At 32.4% G+C, this 15,716-nt stretch overlaps 3 protein-coding genes across 3 annotated transcripts; 2 read left to right on the top strand and 1 right to left on the bottom strand.

Moving 5' to 3' along the window:
* The first annotated feature begins 1,858 nt into the window (after positions 1-1,858).
* LOC17880290 (cyclic dof factor 2) lies at positions 1,859-4,204 on the top strand. Its single transcript, XM_006283501.2, has 2 exons — positions 1,859-2,259; positions 2,800-4,204. Exons 1-2 carry the CDS (start codon positions 2,035-2,037, stop codon positions 3,925-3,927), a joined length of 1,353 nt encoding a protein of 450 aa, XP_006283563.2. The 5' UTR covers positions 1,859-2,034; the 3' UTR covers positions 3,928-4,204.
* Positions 4,205-5,832: 1,628 nt separating this feature from the next.
* LOC17878816 (probable calcium-binding protein CML45) lies at positions 5,833-6,804 on the top strand. Its single transcript, XM_006285546.2, has one exon. The coding sequence runs from the start codon at positions 6,015-6,017 to the stop codon at positions 6,633-6,635; it is 621 nt and encodes a 206-aa protein (XP_006285608.1). The 5' UTR covers positions 5,833-6,014; the 3' UTR covers positions 6,636-6,804.
* Positions 6,805-6,898: 94 nt separating this feature from the next.
* Positions 6,899-9,192, bottom strand: LOC17877402 (pentatricopeptide repeat-containing protein At5g39680). The gene has a single exon (XM_006285079.2). It carries the CDS (start codon positions 9,135-9,137, stop codon positions 7,005-7,007), a length of 2,133 nt encoding a protein of 710 aa, XP_006285141.1. The 5' UTR covers positions 9,138-9,192; the 3' UTR covers positions 6,899-7,004.
* Positions 9,193-15,716: the final 6,524 nt, after the last annotated feature.

The raw sequence follows: 15,716 nt of genomic DNA, 5'->3' as shown, positions 1-15,716 counted from the left end.
GAAAATTAAATTTGTACAAATAGATTGATCAAGTAATATTATTGAAGAACTTTTTTAACATGTTTTAAGTGAAGCTCAAAACGTTTTCTTTGATCACCAAGTGTCTTCATGAACCTAGCCAGTTTCGACAATACAATTCATTCAAATTCTAGTTCGAGAATGTTAAACAAAAATTCCTATAAGTTATAATTATTATACAATTAAAAAGACAAAATTGTTCTGCAAAAAAAATAGGCAAAAAAAAAAAAACGTTTTCTTTGGCTCGAGGGAACAACAGTTGGAAAATGATTTAATATGTTTTCTCAAGAATCTTTTCCTCAGTCGTGCCTACAAGTGGGATAATATATTAAAATGAAAAATGCAAAGAAAAAAACTTTATATTATATATATTTGGGATCTGAAATAAAGGTAGATGGATAGATAGAGATACTTATCCACATAATTGCACTTTTATTTTGCAAAGACAAATCGAGTTGGCGTTTCATAAAACTTATCCACATATGCGATTTGCACTTTTTCCAAATAGACTTGGCGTTCTTTAATAACCACAACTTCTAACATCGACTTATTACAGCCACACGTATCTCTCTGATTTGTTACAAATTTTTTTTTTGTTTATGACAAGACAGGAAAAAAGAAACTGAAGTTCCACTAAATACTTTGTCGCTTTGAACATGTTTAAATAATAAGTGTTAGGAAATTCTTGGTAAAAATGACGGTAAAAAACCCATAAGAGGGTGTATTTACACAAATTTATAATGATTTTGAGTTCTAATAACACTTTAGATGATTTTTGATTGAAGGTATAAAGTTTGTTATGATATTTACAAATATTATGTCAAAAAATGAAAGTAAAATAATTGTGAATTTTTTGAGCATTTTGAGAAACTTGATCTAACCGCTACAAAACAAATAAAAGAGCTTAACAAATTTTAAAATAGTTAAAAAAGTTCCAGATTAGTTTTAATATTTAATTTACCATAGATTTGATTTACTAATCTGAGAGAAAGTTTCGAACGTTTGAGAAGGAGATGTTAACATTAGAGTGAGCTATCTTGTTAGTTTTTTGAATTTAGGTGACGATCTATTTTATTTTACGAAAGCAAAACTCTTGTATTGATGGCACCTGTTACGTAAAGATATCTCAACTTTTCCAAAACATCGATGATCGGATTTGTAATCAAATTATTTCATTGGATTCTTTGGAAAAAAACCTTGTATACAACTTTTAATGCAAAATAGATAATGATCATACTTAAATCCACTTTGAAATTCTTAATGCTCTGTTTTATTGCTATTAAAAAAAACACAATTGATTCTTTTACATATTCTTTTCCATCTCAATAAACAACAATTTTTTTTTTGTTTTTAACAACAATATATTTGAATCTACTTTTATAAAATAATTACGGTGATAACTTTAGATATCAATAAATATTTACAAATATTATATTATTTCCTACTACTACTAAATATTTCAAAAAAATTCATTTTTGAAATGGTCGTTTTAGTTAACCAAAGTATTATTTAACAAGACATTTGAAATACAGAAAATAGTATGAAATACAGAAAAAAGTAAAATAAAAATAAAAAGGGTGCTGACCAGCTTGAAAAGGAAAATAAAAAGAAAGCCAAAACGAGACGAAAAAGAGAAAAAGAGAAAACAAAAGTCCACAAAAAATTTAAAATAAAAAAACAAAAAACTTGTGGCTGAGAAGCCTCACGTGTGATGACGTGGCACTCTGGGCGAATCAAAAGCTTGCACAATTCGAAAGATCACACAAAATAAAAAATAAAAAAGTGTAATCTTTTTCTTCTCTTTCCTCTTTCGCAAAGCCAAATAAACAAATCCCTCAGACCAAACAAAAAAAACTTCAGACAACCACCGAAACACAAGACAGTCGTTTCTCTCTCTCTTCTCTCTTTTCACAAAATAAAAATTGTAACTTTTCTTTCTCTGTCTTCTCAAAAAGTTTCCGCTTTTTTCTCGCTGGAGAAGAAGAAGAAGAAGAAGTGAAAAAGGAATCATTCAATATGGCTGATCCGGCGATTAAGTTGTTTGGAAAGACGATTCCTTTACCTGAGCTTGGTGGTGTTGTTGTTGATTCTTCTTGTTCTTCTAGCTTTACCGGTGTTTTATTAACAACCGAGGATCAAGATCAGAATCCTCTCCGGTTATCAGATTCGTGTACCGGTGCTGATGAAGATGATGATGATGAAGATATGGGTGGAGGGGGAGAGAGCGAGAGTGATAAAAAGGTAAGATTTTTATTGATTTGTGAAATCGTTTCCTTTGTTGGTTTTTGATGATTACACATGATTTGTTATTTGGTAATGATTGATGGGTTGATCTTAGATTGGTCCTAATCTGTAGTTTGTGTTTTTTTTGGGAAAGGTGTTGTTTTTGTATGTTTATGTTGAACTAGGTCTTGTTGTATTCACCTCTTTTTGGGGATTGGGTAACAAATTGTAAATCTTGGATTCTCAAATGAGTTTTTTTCTTTCTTTCTTTTATTAAGTGTTTCGAGATCTCAATCTGTTCCTTCCATTTGGTTTTGTCTGTTTGGTCCAATTAAATTCTCCATATATATTGAATTGCTGAAGAACTTTGAGGGTTTATTTCAATCTAAACCAACTAAATTAGTAGTTTAGTTTCATTGTATAACTACATACTTTGATGCTTCTCTGCTGCGTCTAGCTTTAAGCTTCTATTTGTTTGATTAGGATACAGAACAATGATCTTTGTCTTGTTCTTATGGATATCATTGTGAATCAGTTTGTTTTTTATGTTATTCTCAGGAAGAAAAAGATAATGAGTGTAAGGAAGGGTCATTGAAGCAGGAATCTAATGATGTTACTACGACATCGGGTATAACTGACAAAACGGAAACAACAAAGGCTGCGAAGAAGACGAATGAAGAGTCGTCGGGTGGTACTGCTTGCTCTCAAGAGGCCAAGTTAAAGAAACCTGATAAGATTCTGCCGTGTCCGCGGTGTAACAGTATGGAAACCAAGTTCTGTTACTACAATAACTACAATGTTAACCAACCTCGCCATTTCTGCAAGAAATGCCAGAGATATTGGACTGCTGGTGGAACGATGAGGAATGTTCCCGTTGGTGCGGGGAGACGCAAGAACAAGAGTCCGGCTTCTCATTATAACCGTCATGTGAGCATAACATCTGGGGAAGGTATGCAGAAGGCGGTGAGAAGTGATCTTCAACATCCTAATGGTGCGAACCTCCTCACTTTTGGCTCTGATTCAGTTCTCTGTGAATCTATGGCTTCTGGATTGAATCTTGCTGAGAAGTCAATGCTGAAAACACAAACTGTATTACAAGAACCGAATGAAGGTTTGAAGATTACTGTTCCTTTAAACCCGTCGAATGAAGAGGCTGGAACAGTCATCAGCCCATTGCCAAAAGTTCCATGCTTTCCTGGACCACCAACTTGGCCTTATGCGTGGAACGGGGTTTCATGGACTGTTCTACCGTTCTACCCTCCACCTGCTTACTGGAGCTGCCCGGGAGTTTCACCAGGGGCATGGAACAACTTCACCTGGATGCCGCAACCCAATTCACCATCTAGTTCCGGTCCAAATTCTCCAACACTAGGTAAACATTCACGTGACGAGAGTGCAGCTGAACCAGGAACCGCTTTTGAAGAAACCGAGTCACTTGGTAGAGAGAAAAGCAAACCCGAGAGATGCTTGTGGGTTCCCAAGACACTGAGAGTCGACGATCCAGAGGAAGCTGCTAAGAGTTCAATATGGGAAACACTAGGGATCAAGAAAGATGAAAACGCAGACACTTTCGGAGCTTTCAGATCATCAACCAAAGAAAAAAGCAGTCTTCCGGGAAGAAGACCGGAGTTGCAGGCGAATCCTGCTGCTCTTTCTAGGTCAACAAACTTCCATGAGACCTCATAAAGAAGAGAAAACAAAACCTATGAAAGCTGATTTGATTGTTTTGGGGTTCAATCTTGTGTTCCAAGAAAACAGGTGAGTCCATTTGTACATATAGCTCTATATATAAATATATATACACAGTGTATGTGTATATATATAGTGGTTGACATAGCTGAGGGAGAAGTAGTGTTCCCTTTTTTGGGTTGCAGAGTGAAAAAAGTTTGTTGTATCATATATGGAAAACCCCAAAATCTGTAGTTAAATAAATCTTGCAAGAAATTTACTTATTTTCCGATTCTTTGTTTGGTAAGCTACAAATCACGGTCTTGACTTTGTTTGTATGTTCACAGACAATTAGAAACAATGCTATATGATGAATGTTTCTCAGGATCATGCTTAAGAATTAGTGACACCAAGAAATCTGGCTTTAGCTTCTTAGATGATGACCGCGATGTCAGGTTCAACCATCGCATATCAACAGGTTTGCTCTAGTAGATGTGTAGTCATCATCCTTATGACCAACCCAAATCATCATCTAAAAAAGATATAACGAAGTCTCCATATAAGCAAAGCCGCGATCCCCGATCACGAATAACGAGAAAATGATTCAACATCCTCCTCATTGCAAGCTAATGGTTGCAATTTGGTTGATGCATAAATGGGAGTTTTAGATACTTGAAGAGAAGAAGATATTGCAAGCTGCCAACTACTTAGTTCGATATTTGTATAATTTAGGAATTTTTAAAAGCCCACACTGAATGTGAATGGATTGACAGAGTCAGCTGTATATTAGAATTATAATATTGACCAAAACAACCAATGAAAACAACGTTTTGATTTTATAAAAAATAAGAAAAATATGCATATATTAATATTAAAAAAAGATTTGTGAAAAACACCAAATGAAAAAGAAAGCCACTACCTACTTTGCTCACTTCCAGGAAATTTACTTTAGGAAATTAGTTGCAATTGTCACATTAATATGTGTTTGTCTTATTCAAATCTGCAATCACTAGATGGATACGTTAGAATTTTGAGATATCCAAATTCGAATTCGGATCTGTAAAACAATTATATAGATCCGGATCTGCCAAAAATAATTGATACCAGTAAAATAAAATTGAAGTTAAAAATATAAAATACCATATATTTTTTTTTAATTTGATATTTAAAAATATTTTAAGACAAAAATAATTTGAATATCCTGAATTTTAAATTTAAATATTATATATTTTTTAAGTCTATTTTTTTGGATTTTATATACTTTGATCTCCTTTATAATAAGTAGGAGTATGAATTAAGTCATCACTTTTAATTGATTACTCCAACGTTTTGGTCAAAAAAGTCACATATAATGGCAAGAAAACGATTACTTAACTGTGGAAATTAATTACCTATATAATAATTTTCATTTGCTTTTATGTTTTTTCTTAGTCTAACTCTATGCCTCACTAGTCTTGACAAAACTTCCACAAAAAATTTCATAATGTGAATATTCCGAATAAAAGTAAAATATTCACCTTTGGAATATTTTTTTTTAGAAATTAGCCAAGACTTGTAAAAGAATGAACTGAACCACACGACAATGACAATTTCAAACCATGAACCAAAAATATATGTCGATTTGGTTACATATATAAACTCAAATAAAACCTCTAAAAATATAATCCATATCATAATTTGTGCAATTTCTTTTAGTTTTCTTAACATAAACTAAGGAGGAGTCACTAATCAAAAACCTTAATCCTAAATACAACTAATAAACAGGTGTATACTACAATTTAATAGTGACCTGACCAAGCTTCCCATCAAAATGGTGCATAAGAAATTTCCTCTTTGTTAATTTATTCATATCTTTACACGACTAAAGTCTTTTTGTAAGTTTCCCCTTTCCCTTTCTTTGTTTCTTGGTCTCTTCTTCCAACTGCAACTTCCTCTCTTTTGCCTCTTCACCAGAACTTATGTCCACATTGACTTATTCCTCATCTATATATACATAGACATGAATCAAACTCATATCTCACACATCTCCTCCAATAACATTCTTTGTGATTCTTTCATTTGCCTAGTTTAGTCTTTCTTTCAAGATATAGCATTAACATCAAGTTATGACTGAGAACCAGTTTTATAGCTTTATAACCATGGAGAAGAAGAGTTCTTTATCTAAATGCGAACAGTCATCTTCTTTTTCTTTCCCTTTGTTTGCTCTGATCAACTTCTTCCTCATCGGGTTTTTCAGATGGGTTTCTTTTGCTCAGACTTTTTTCTCCAGGTTCTGGCCTCTTCTTCAACACCAGCAGCAATGTGTTTCCGAGAAGAAGAGCAAAGATCTCGAGTTCCAAACTTCGATCAAACGCGAAGATTATCATGACGATGATGGCGGTCTTTTCAGAGAAGATGTAGTGATGGTGATGAAGAGCTTAGGACTTCTCACCGACTCAGGAAGCGAGGGGCTTCAAAAACGATACAGTTCCGAGGAGCTTTCCAATCTGTTTGAAGAGAAAGAGCCAAGCTTGGATGAAGTGAAGCAAGCTTTTGATGTCTTTGATGAAAACAGAGATGGGTTTCTCGATCCAATCGATTTGCAAAGAGTTTCGACAGTCCTTGGCTTAAAGCAAGGAACTAACCTTGAGAATTGCAGGAGAATAATCAGATCATTCGATGGAAGTAAAGACGGAAGAATCGATTTCTATGGATTTGTGAAGTTCATGGAGAACAACCTCTGCTGAAGTCGTATTTCCTGAAGTAACAGTCTATCAATTTATGCACTTCTTTTCTTCTCGCTGTGAGATTGTGTCTGTTTATATTGTTGTCACAGTACCTTGTATAAATATCTAAACTTTTCGTATCAAAAGCTCCAATAGAGCGTAAAAATCAATGAGATTGGAAATAATTCTCAGATATGAATAATCTGCCAAAACGTAGAAGCTAAGCCTAACGAAAAATGAACTGTTAGACACTATTTACACCTAGATACTGATGACTAGAGATCTTGAAAAAATGAATAGCAACTTTTTTTATTACTACTTATGATAATCGAGGTTGCAATAGAGGCGCAAGAGGTCTCCATCACACTAATCAGCTTTCGATTGATACCTTCACCAGTAATCACAGCAAGAACACTTACCATCTCGGAAATGATGGAACCGATTGGAATCTCTGATAACTATGTATCGTTTTGAGACTTTCGAGATAAGCTTAATTGCAAAGTGACAATCATCACATATCCTCACGTTTTTAGTCACGTACAATGGCGAGTTCTCTGGCGTTTTCATCAGACCATATGCCACAGCTAGCTTCTCACTATGATAAGAGAGGTTATCTTCTCTCTCTTCTTCATCCACATCATGGAAATCTCCAGCAACATCAGGCGAATACCCTAATGGCCTAATCTTTGACAAAACTTCCTTCACCTTTGCATAAATCAGCATAATCTCCGGGTGTCGGCTTTCCTCTGCAAGAAACACATGGGTTTGATTACGTATCCCTATCCAGCTTACTCCAGGCTCCTTCTTAACACCCCTTTTATTCATCAAAGAACGCACTTCTGCCACGCCTTCCCACTCCCTTGACCTGGCATGGATATTGGATAACAATATGTAAATTCCTGAATCTTTTGGATACTTCTCCATGGCATATTCTGCTACCTGCTTTCCTAAAGTGTAATTCCGACGAACATAACAAGCATTTAACAAAGTTCTCCACGCAACAACGTCCCATTCAATTGGAGCTGTTCTCATGAAATTTTCAGCCTTCTCAAACAATCCAGCCTTGCTCAAAAGTCCAACAATGCATGTATAGTGCTGTATATCAGGCTGAACATCAAATTGCTTCATTAACTGGTCAAAGTAATAAAGCCCTCGCTCCACAAAACCAATATGGCAACAAGCCTGCAAAATGCCGATAAAAGTGATGCGGTTGGGAATCTCTCCTGCATACATCATTCTATCAAAGGCTTCAAGTGCTTCCTTCCCCAATCCATGATGTGAGAATCCACATATCAATGTGTTCCAAGTAATTATATCCCTAAAAGCCATGCCTGAGAATGTTTTCCTTGCATCCTCAATGCTGCCACTTTTGGCGTACATGTTAACCAGTGCATTGCCAACCATTACATGGTTCCTATAACCAGATTTCAGAACAAGCCCATGAATAAGATCACCTTGTTTTAGAAGCGATAGCTCGGCAATTGAATTCAACAAAATGGCAAAAGTGAACTCATTAGGGGGAACATCTTTAGTTCCCATCTTTGCAAACAGATTCAGAGCCTCCTCGAAAGACTTATCCTGGAAGTAAGCATCCATGATCGTCGTATTCAAGACAATGTTTTGAGCATGTGTATCATCATAAACTCTCTGAGCATAGATGACTTTACCACATTTTCCATACATATTAATGAGTGCACCAGTTGCCTCAACTTCACAGTTGAAACCAAACCGTATCATTCGGCTATGAATCTGCAGACCCAAATCCAAATCTCTGAGATTGGAGCAAAGCCGTAAAGAAGACAAATACGTGATGTTGTCCCAAACCAAATCTTCGTAAGCCATCCTTCTCAAAACATCAACCCCTTTTTTAAAAGCACGGCACTCTAAATAACCACTAAGAGCCGAACTAAACACAGGGAGATCACAATAAGGAAGATCATCCAAAATTCGGATAGCCTCTCGTGAATCCGAACCCAATGAATACATGTAGACAAGAGTATTCCGTACAAACTCATGAGACATCAAACCACATTTAAGAAAACATCCATGAAACTGCTTACCTTCTTCAACCCTCCCAGAGGTTGAACAAGACTTAAAAACCACAGAGGCTACAAACTCATTAGGTCTCGATTCACCAGAAAAATTCATACTTTTAAACAGCTTCAAAACTTCAAAATCAGACCCAGAATTCTGATAACCTTTCATCATCGCACACCAAGAAACAACATTCCTCTCAGGCATTATATCGAACAACTTGCGTGCACGAACAGTTTCTCCGCATTTCACGTAGAGATTGATCAGAGAATTGATCTGAAACACGTCCTTAACTCTAGATAATTGGTTCGTAACAATCAGATGAGCGTGGATCGATTCGCCGGTTCTTAGACAGCTTGAATTAGCACAGGCTTTCAAAAGCTCGTTAAGACGATCAATGGGGATAAGAGGTTTGTTTGGTTTGGGTAATAAAGATGCGACTTTGTTCCACTTTAACAGTCGTTGTTCGATCACAGACAAAGCGGACATGGCTTCAAAATTGTTCCTTTTGCTTTCACGAAGTAACCAGAGAGACTATGAATAAGGTTCACTCGTGTCTTTGACTTTGACCTATCTCGCAACAGTTTTTTATTTATTTATTTTAAATATGCTATAGTGTAGACTGTAGCCTTTCTTTTTGTATTTTTTTTTTTATGATGATGACAATGGTAAAACACATAACAATCAAGACTATTTGTAATAACATTTCCAAGAAGGATATGAAGATGAAAGTGATTGCGTTTGTGTAGAAAGACAAAAAAATTGTATGTTTAAAAGGCGATTTCATACTGAATGTTGTTACAGATGAATGTGAGAGATTAGAGAAGAATGAGTGTTTGGTCGAAACTAATTTCCAATCAAGCCGTCAAATTGCTTAAACGGACCAAGACATAATACTCTTTGTATCGACTTGTATGTTTCGTCAGTTGAGCAATCTGAAAACTTGAATGGATATTAGTGTAGACCAACACTCTTTCCTATCATCACATTCATCCACAACAATTTTCAGTGTTGAATCATTTTTAACTTTACATTTTCTTGTCTTTCTCTTCCGTCTCTTCAGATCCTACTTAGAGAAGTTAAGAAAAAAACAATAAATAGATCCTAAAAGATATTAAAAGAAAACTCTGAAACAATTAATTTTCTATGGTGAAAGCTCATGCTCTAGAGAGAAAGAGAGATAGATGATAGTGTTTTTGATAATGTGGCTCAATGTATTTATACTGAATTTGTATGTGAAATGATAAAGTAGAAAATATTATCCACAACTACCACCAATCATCATGTATTTTTAAGTTTTTGTGTTTAGATTTCTCTTAAAGCTTTTATTACTTTATATTTATTTGAATTACCGTTAATTTCCCGCGAAACACCGTTAGTGTAGGAAGTTTGAATTTTTAGAATATACATCTCAATAATACGTCTCAATACATTTCCTAGTTAGTAATTTTAGAAAATTTTATTTTGATCTAGCTATAACATAATTATAGTTATATAATTGTTATTAATATATTAAAGATAGTTTATAAAAGGTGGACATATATATATATATAATATAATTATTACATATTTTCTATTTTCTGTATTTCTATAAAAATTATTAAATTTATTTCTACAAGAAGATTTTATATTCTTTCTTAAATTTGTAAAGATATAGAAAATATCATCCAAACCATTAATACAAATAAAATCAATACCTTTTATACATTGCATAGTCAACTATAATTTAAAAATGTTTGACTAGATTGAGAATTCTCAGAATATACTTGATTTTTCTTGACTAAATTATACTTTATTTGACCAAAACATTAATCATAAAATTAGCTATACTTTGAATACTAAATTATCTACTTTCAAACCAAGATTATTGTTCATATATATATATATATACATTAAAGATAAAATATAAAAGCAGTTAACATTAGATTTATTTCAATTGATTATTTATATTACATTACAGATAAAATCTAAAAGCAGTCAACAATTGATTTATATATTTCCATTACTAGTTTGTAGATAAAGAAAAATATAACATTGGAACTTCTAATACAACCAGTATATACCTTTTATATATTTCATAGTCAACAACAATTAAAATTTTTACTAGATTGAGATTAGGCATGTCAATCGGGCTAGCCCGGCCCGGCCCGGCCCAAAACCCGTAAAGCCCTCATATATTTTAGCCTGGCCCGGCCCGGCCCGGAAAATATCTGGACCTATATTTCAAAGCCCGGCCCGGCCCTAACAGGGCTACAGGGCTTTTCGAGCTTTTTTGGGCTTTATTTACCGATAAAAAAATCAACTTCTAAGTTCATAATAGTTTAAAAAAAAGAATATTTAAAAATATATTATAAAAAATAATGTATCAAAATTTAAATAACTTATCAATATTCATTAAAACTAACTTAATTTAAGAGAAAAAAATGAAAACTAAATATATTATTTACACTTTAACCCAATAAAACATGGAACTAAACTTTAAAGTAGATGATAGAGTCAAAATTTAATATACTTCGATGATTTCAAAATCAAGATACTTATATATATATATATATATATATATATATATATATTTATTTATTTATATTTAATTTTAGCTTTGTTTAGTTGTTGACATATATTAATAATAAAAAATATCATAGATAAAGATTTTAAAAGTATTAAGTAAGTAAATATGAAAATTAATTCATTAATCAAATCTTCTATTCAAACTAAAATAAATTGAAAAAAAAAAACTAAAATATTAAAAAAGTCAAAAATATACTTATTTTAGTGCTTTTCTGGCCAGGCCGAGCCCGACCGGGTTAAGCCCAGAAAACCCTTTACCCCGAATGGGCTTAGATCAAAAGGCCCGGTTTTTTTCTGGACATATATATTTAAGCCCTACCCCCAATGTTTTTCAAGACCGGGCCGGACTAGCCCGCGGGCTTTAACCCTAATTGACATGCCTAATTGAGATATATGATAGCTAGTAGAACCATAATTTTCAATCTTTACAAAATCTTCTATATATAATTAATAATTAAAACCAATTGGTATGGTGTAGTTATATATCATCAAATTGTAGTCTTATTAATTATAGTTTATATCAATTTTTTTACGGGAAAAATGTCATAAAAATCCTGAACTTTCAAATTTGAGACGATTTAGTCCTGAACTTTAAAGAAGTCATTTTAATCACAAAGTTTTGTTGATTTTTCCGTAAAATAGCTATGTTTTGTTGACTTCACTTATTTAAGCATGACATTGCATTTTTGTTAAAAACTTGAAGATGTGGTTAACTATCTGTGAGCTGCTTATCTTTAGCCTAAATGACCATGTTTCTTTGATGACAAAACGACGTTGGAAGTCGTTTTCTTTCTCCATGGGTCCGCGCTATGGCAACAATTCAGCAAGAAGTAAATAGAATTTTTGGATTTTCTAGGGTTATGCAGTTAGATTTGTGAATTATGAATCGATTTTGGGATTTAGCGTATTCAGTTTTTGTTAAACGACGTCGTTTTGTGGTTTTAAACGGAAGCAACTCACGGATAGTTAACCCCGTCTTTGCAATTTTAAGAGAAACTAAACGTCATGTTTAAACCGGCTAAGTCAACAAAACTTAGCTATTTTACGGAAAAGTAAACAAAACTTTGTGATTAAAATTACTTATTTAAAGTTTGGGATTAAATCGTCCCAAATTTGAAAGTTTGGGATTTTTATGACATTTTGCCATTTTTTTACCGACTTGAAAACTTTGGGGTTAACTTCAAGACATCATAATAGCTATATTACTTAAAAAATTGTAATTAATTCTCAAAATATTGATTTTAACGAAAAAAAATATTTCAACCTTTAATTAAAATACAAAATCAAACAATTTTATATAGAAATAATAAATATCAATTCACCGCCACATGTGAAGTTGCTCGTTTCATCGCCATAAGTGTGGTTATAAGCATCAGGGCAAGCTCTCTTAAAACTCCTTGAGTAGTTCGTGGGAGCGTAGAGTAAGCTCCACGGGAAATATTGATTCGTGCTAAATGCTTCACATGATATCTCTATCCACCGGAGTTATAATTTTTTTTTAAAACAACAAAATATATAAATTTAACTAAAATTATAAATATTTCATTACAATTACATATCGTAAAGATGAACTCGACGCTCACTCTTGTCTTGGAATCATTTTATCATCGATTCATTTATAATAACATATAGTATACCTGCTTTTCGATAAAACAAACTAAACAATCACCAAATTGATATACCATATATACACGCGGGTAGTGGGAGTATAATTTATAAAAAAAATAACAATCCACATCATCATCAGATCATTTGTACATCAGATATTTGTACATGGCAAATGTCATTTGTACGTTAGATCTTTTCGATACAACATCACCCTTCTCTCTTCAACCAAACATCTCATAGATTAGCTATAAAAGAAAATCATAGTGAAAGGAAAAAAAACGTTATTATGTATTGCTTCAAAGATTCATTTCTTAATTAATTAACTATGATTTATTGCTCCACCATTGTAGTTTTTAGATTATGAGGATGACAATGGTGAAACACATAACAATCGGGACAATTTGTAATAACATTTCCAAGAAGGATACAAAGACGTAAGTGACTGCGATTGTGTAGAAAGACAAAAAAAATGTATTGTTTAAAAGGCAATTTCATATTGAACGTTGTTACAGATGAATGTGAATGATTAGAGAAGAAAGAGTGTTTGGTCGAAACTAATTTCCAATCAAACTTTCAAATTGCTCAAATGGATCAAGACATAATACTCTTGTATGTCTCGTCAGTTGAGCAATCTGAAAACTTGACTGGAAATTAGTGTAGACCAACACTCTTTCCTATCATCACATTCATCAGTGTTGAATTATTTTCAGTGTTGAATTATTTTTAACTTTACATTTCTTGTCTTTCTCTTCCGTCACTTTTTCATCTTCAAATCCTACTCGAAGAAGGTAAGACAAAAACAATAATTATATCCTAAAAGATATTTAAAAAAACTTTGAACCATAATCTATGGTGAAAAAGCTCACAGCTCTAGAGAGAAAGAGAGATAGATGATAGTTTTTTGATAATGTGGCTCAATGTATTTATACTGAATTTGTATTGTGAAATGATAAATTAGAAAATCTTATCCACAACTACCACCAATCATCATATATTTTTAAGTTTTTGTGTTTAGATTTTCTTAAAGTTTTTATTACTTTATAATAATTCTTTGAATTACCGTTAATTTCCCGCGAAATACCGTTAGTGTAGGAAGTTTGAGTCTTTAAAATATAAAACTCTATACATTGTCTAGTTAGTAATTTTAGGAAATTTTATTTTGATTTAGCTAAAAAATAATTATTTTTATATTATTTTTATTAATATATTAAAGATAATTTCTAAAAGGTGGACATATATATATACACATTATAATTATTACATATTTTCTATTTTATGTATTTCTAAAAAAATTATTAAATTTATTTCTACAAGAAGATTTTATATTCTTTCTTAAATTTGTATAGATATAGAAAATATCATCCAAACCATTAATACAAATAAAATTAATACCTTTTTATACATTGCATAGTCAACTATAATTTAAAAATGTTTGACTAGATTGAGAATTCTCAGAATATACTTGAATTCCTTGACTAATTTTATACTTTATTTGACCAAAACATTAATCATAAAATTAGCTATACTTTGGATACTAAATTATCTACTTTCAGACCAAGATTATTTTTATTACATTAAAGATAAATTCTAAAAAGCAGTCAACAATTTGATTTATTTCCATTACTAGTTTGTAGCTACAGAAAATATAATATTGGAACTTCTTATACAACCAATATATATATGACAGTCAATCTTTCTTGGAATATTCTTCATAGTCCATATTAGCGTTTTCAGTTCTGAATAAAGTGGTGAGGGATCTTCCTGTTTGGTCAAAGGATCAGTTTATCACGATACAATAAATTCATAATCAATAAAATTATTTAGTATTGAAAAGAAAAATTAGTAAGTTTCTTTAAAACAATAACATAATTCTTTTTCTTTAAAACCAGTAACAATGACATATATTTTTTTATAAAACACAATGTTATATAACAAACTAGACTTAAGGTTTTAATATTTGTCGATCTTATTGATGAACACCTCTAGGCCAAAGTATTTATACATGTTTACAAAATATATATGTAACTAAAGAGATAAACATAAAATATATGTGATAACTATATATACATATCCTATTACCCCTTCAAGTTGGAGCATATAAGTTTTGTATGGCAATTTGAGAAGAAAATAGTTGAACTCCTTGCCGGCCAAAGCCTTGGTGAGAATATCTGCTAGTTGGTCAGCAGAGGAGACATGTCGTGTTGCAATCGTGCCTGCCATAATGTCGTCACGAACAAAATGACAATCATTTTTGATATATTTAGTTTGTTCGCAAAATTGCAGCTTTACTGTCGCAACACATTGTCATTGGTTAATCATGTTGAAAACCAGATGCAGCAAGCAAGCAATATCTTCAACCAACGCAATTCTTGTGCCAAGTCTGCCATCGCTTTTACAAAATATATATGTAACTAAAGAGATAGACATAAAATATATGTGATAACTATATACATCATAGTTATTATTATATTCTTTTTAATTTACTCCTTTAATAGTATAAATTTAAGTTAGAAAGAAACAACCACCGATCAGAAGTGAGGACCGTCGAAGGAGTGACTTGTATCAACCTTAAACAACACAGCTAGACTTAACCAACTTACATGACCGACTATTAATTTATGATTAACAGTTTTTATTTATAATTATAAAATTTTGGTTTCTTGTATAAAGATATTTAGTATTACTTTGGTTCTCTATGTTTCTTTCGCTGTCTAAATATTCTTTGCCTTAATGGTTTTTTAATCCATCAATTTACTATCAACTGGTGAAAAAGCATTGAGGTTTTATATATGGCCGCCATGATCGATGGACACTGAGCTAGGGTTGTGATATTATATGTTATATGACGTGTGATTCGTTGAGTATGAGATCCAAATAGATGTGTCTAACTAA

This window comes from Capsella rubella, unplaced genomic scaffold (assembly GCF_000375325.1).
Source record: "Capsella rubella cultivar Monte Gargano unplaced genomic scaffold, Caprub1_0 scaffold_7, whole genome shotgun sequence".
NCBI classification, from domain to species: Eukaryota; Viridiplantae; Streptophyta; class Magnoliopsida; order Brassicales; family Brassicaceae; genus Capsella; species Capsella rubella.
The sequence above is the reverse complement of the archived record's forward strand: the minus strand, read 5'-3'. Positions and strand labels throughout refer to the sequence as shown.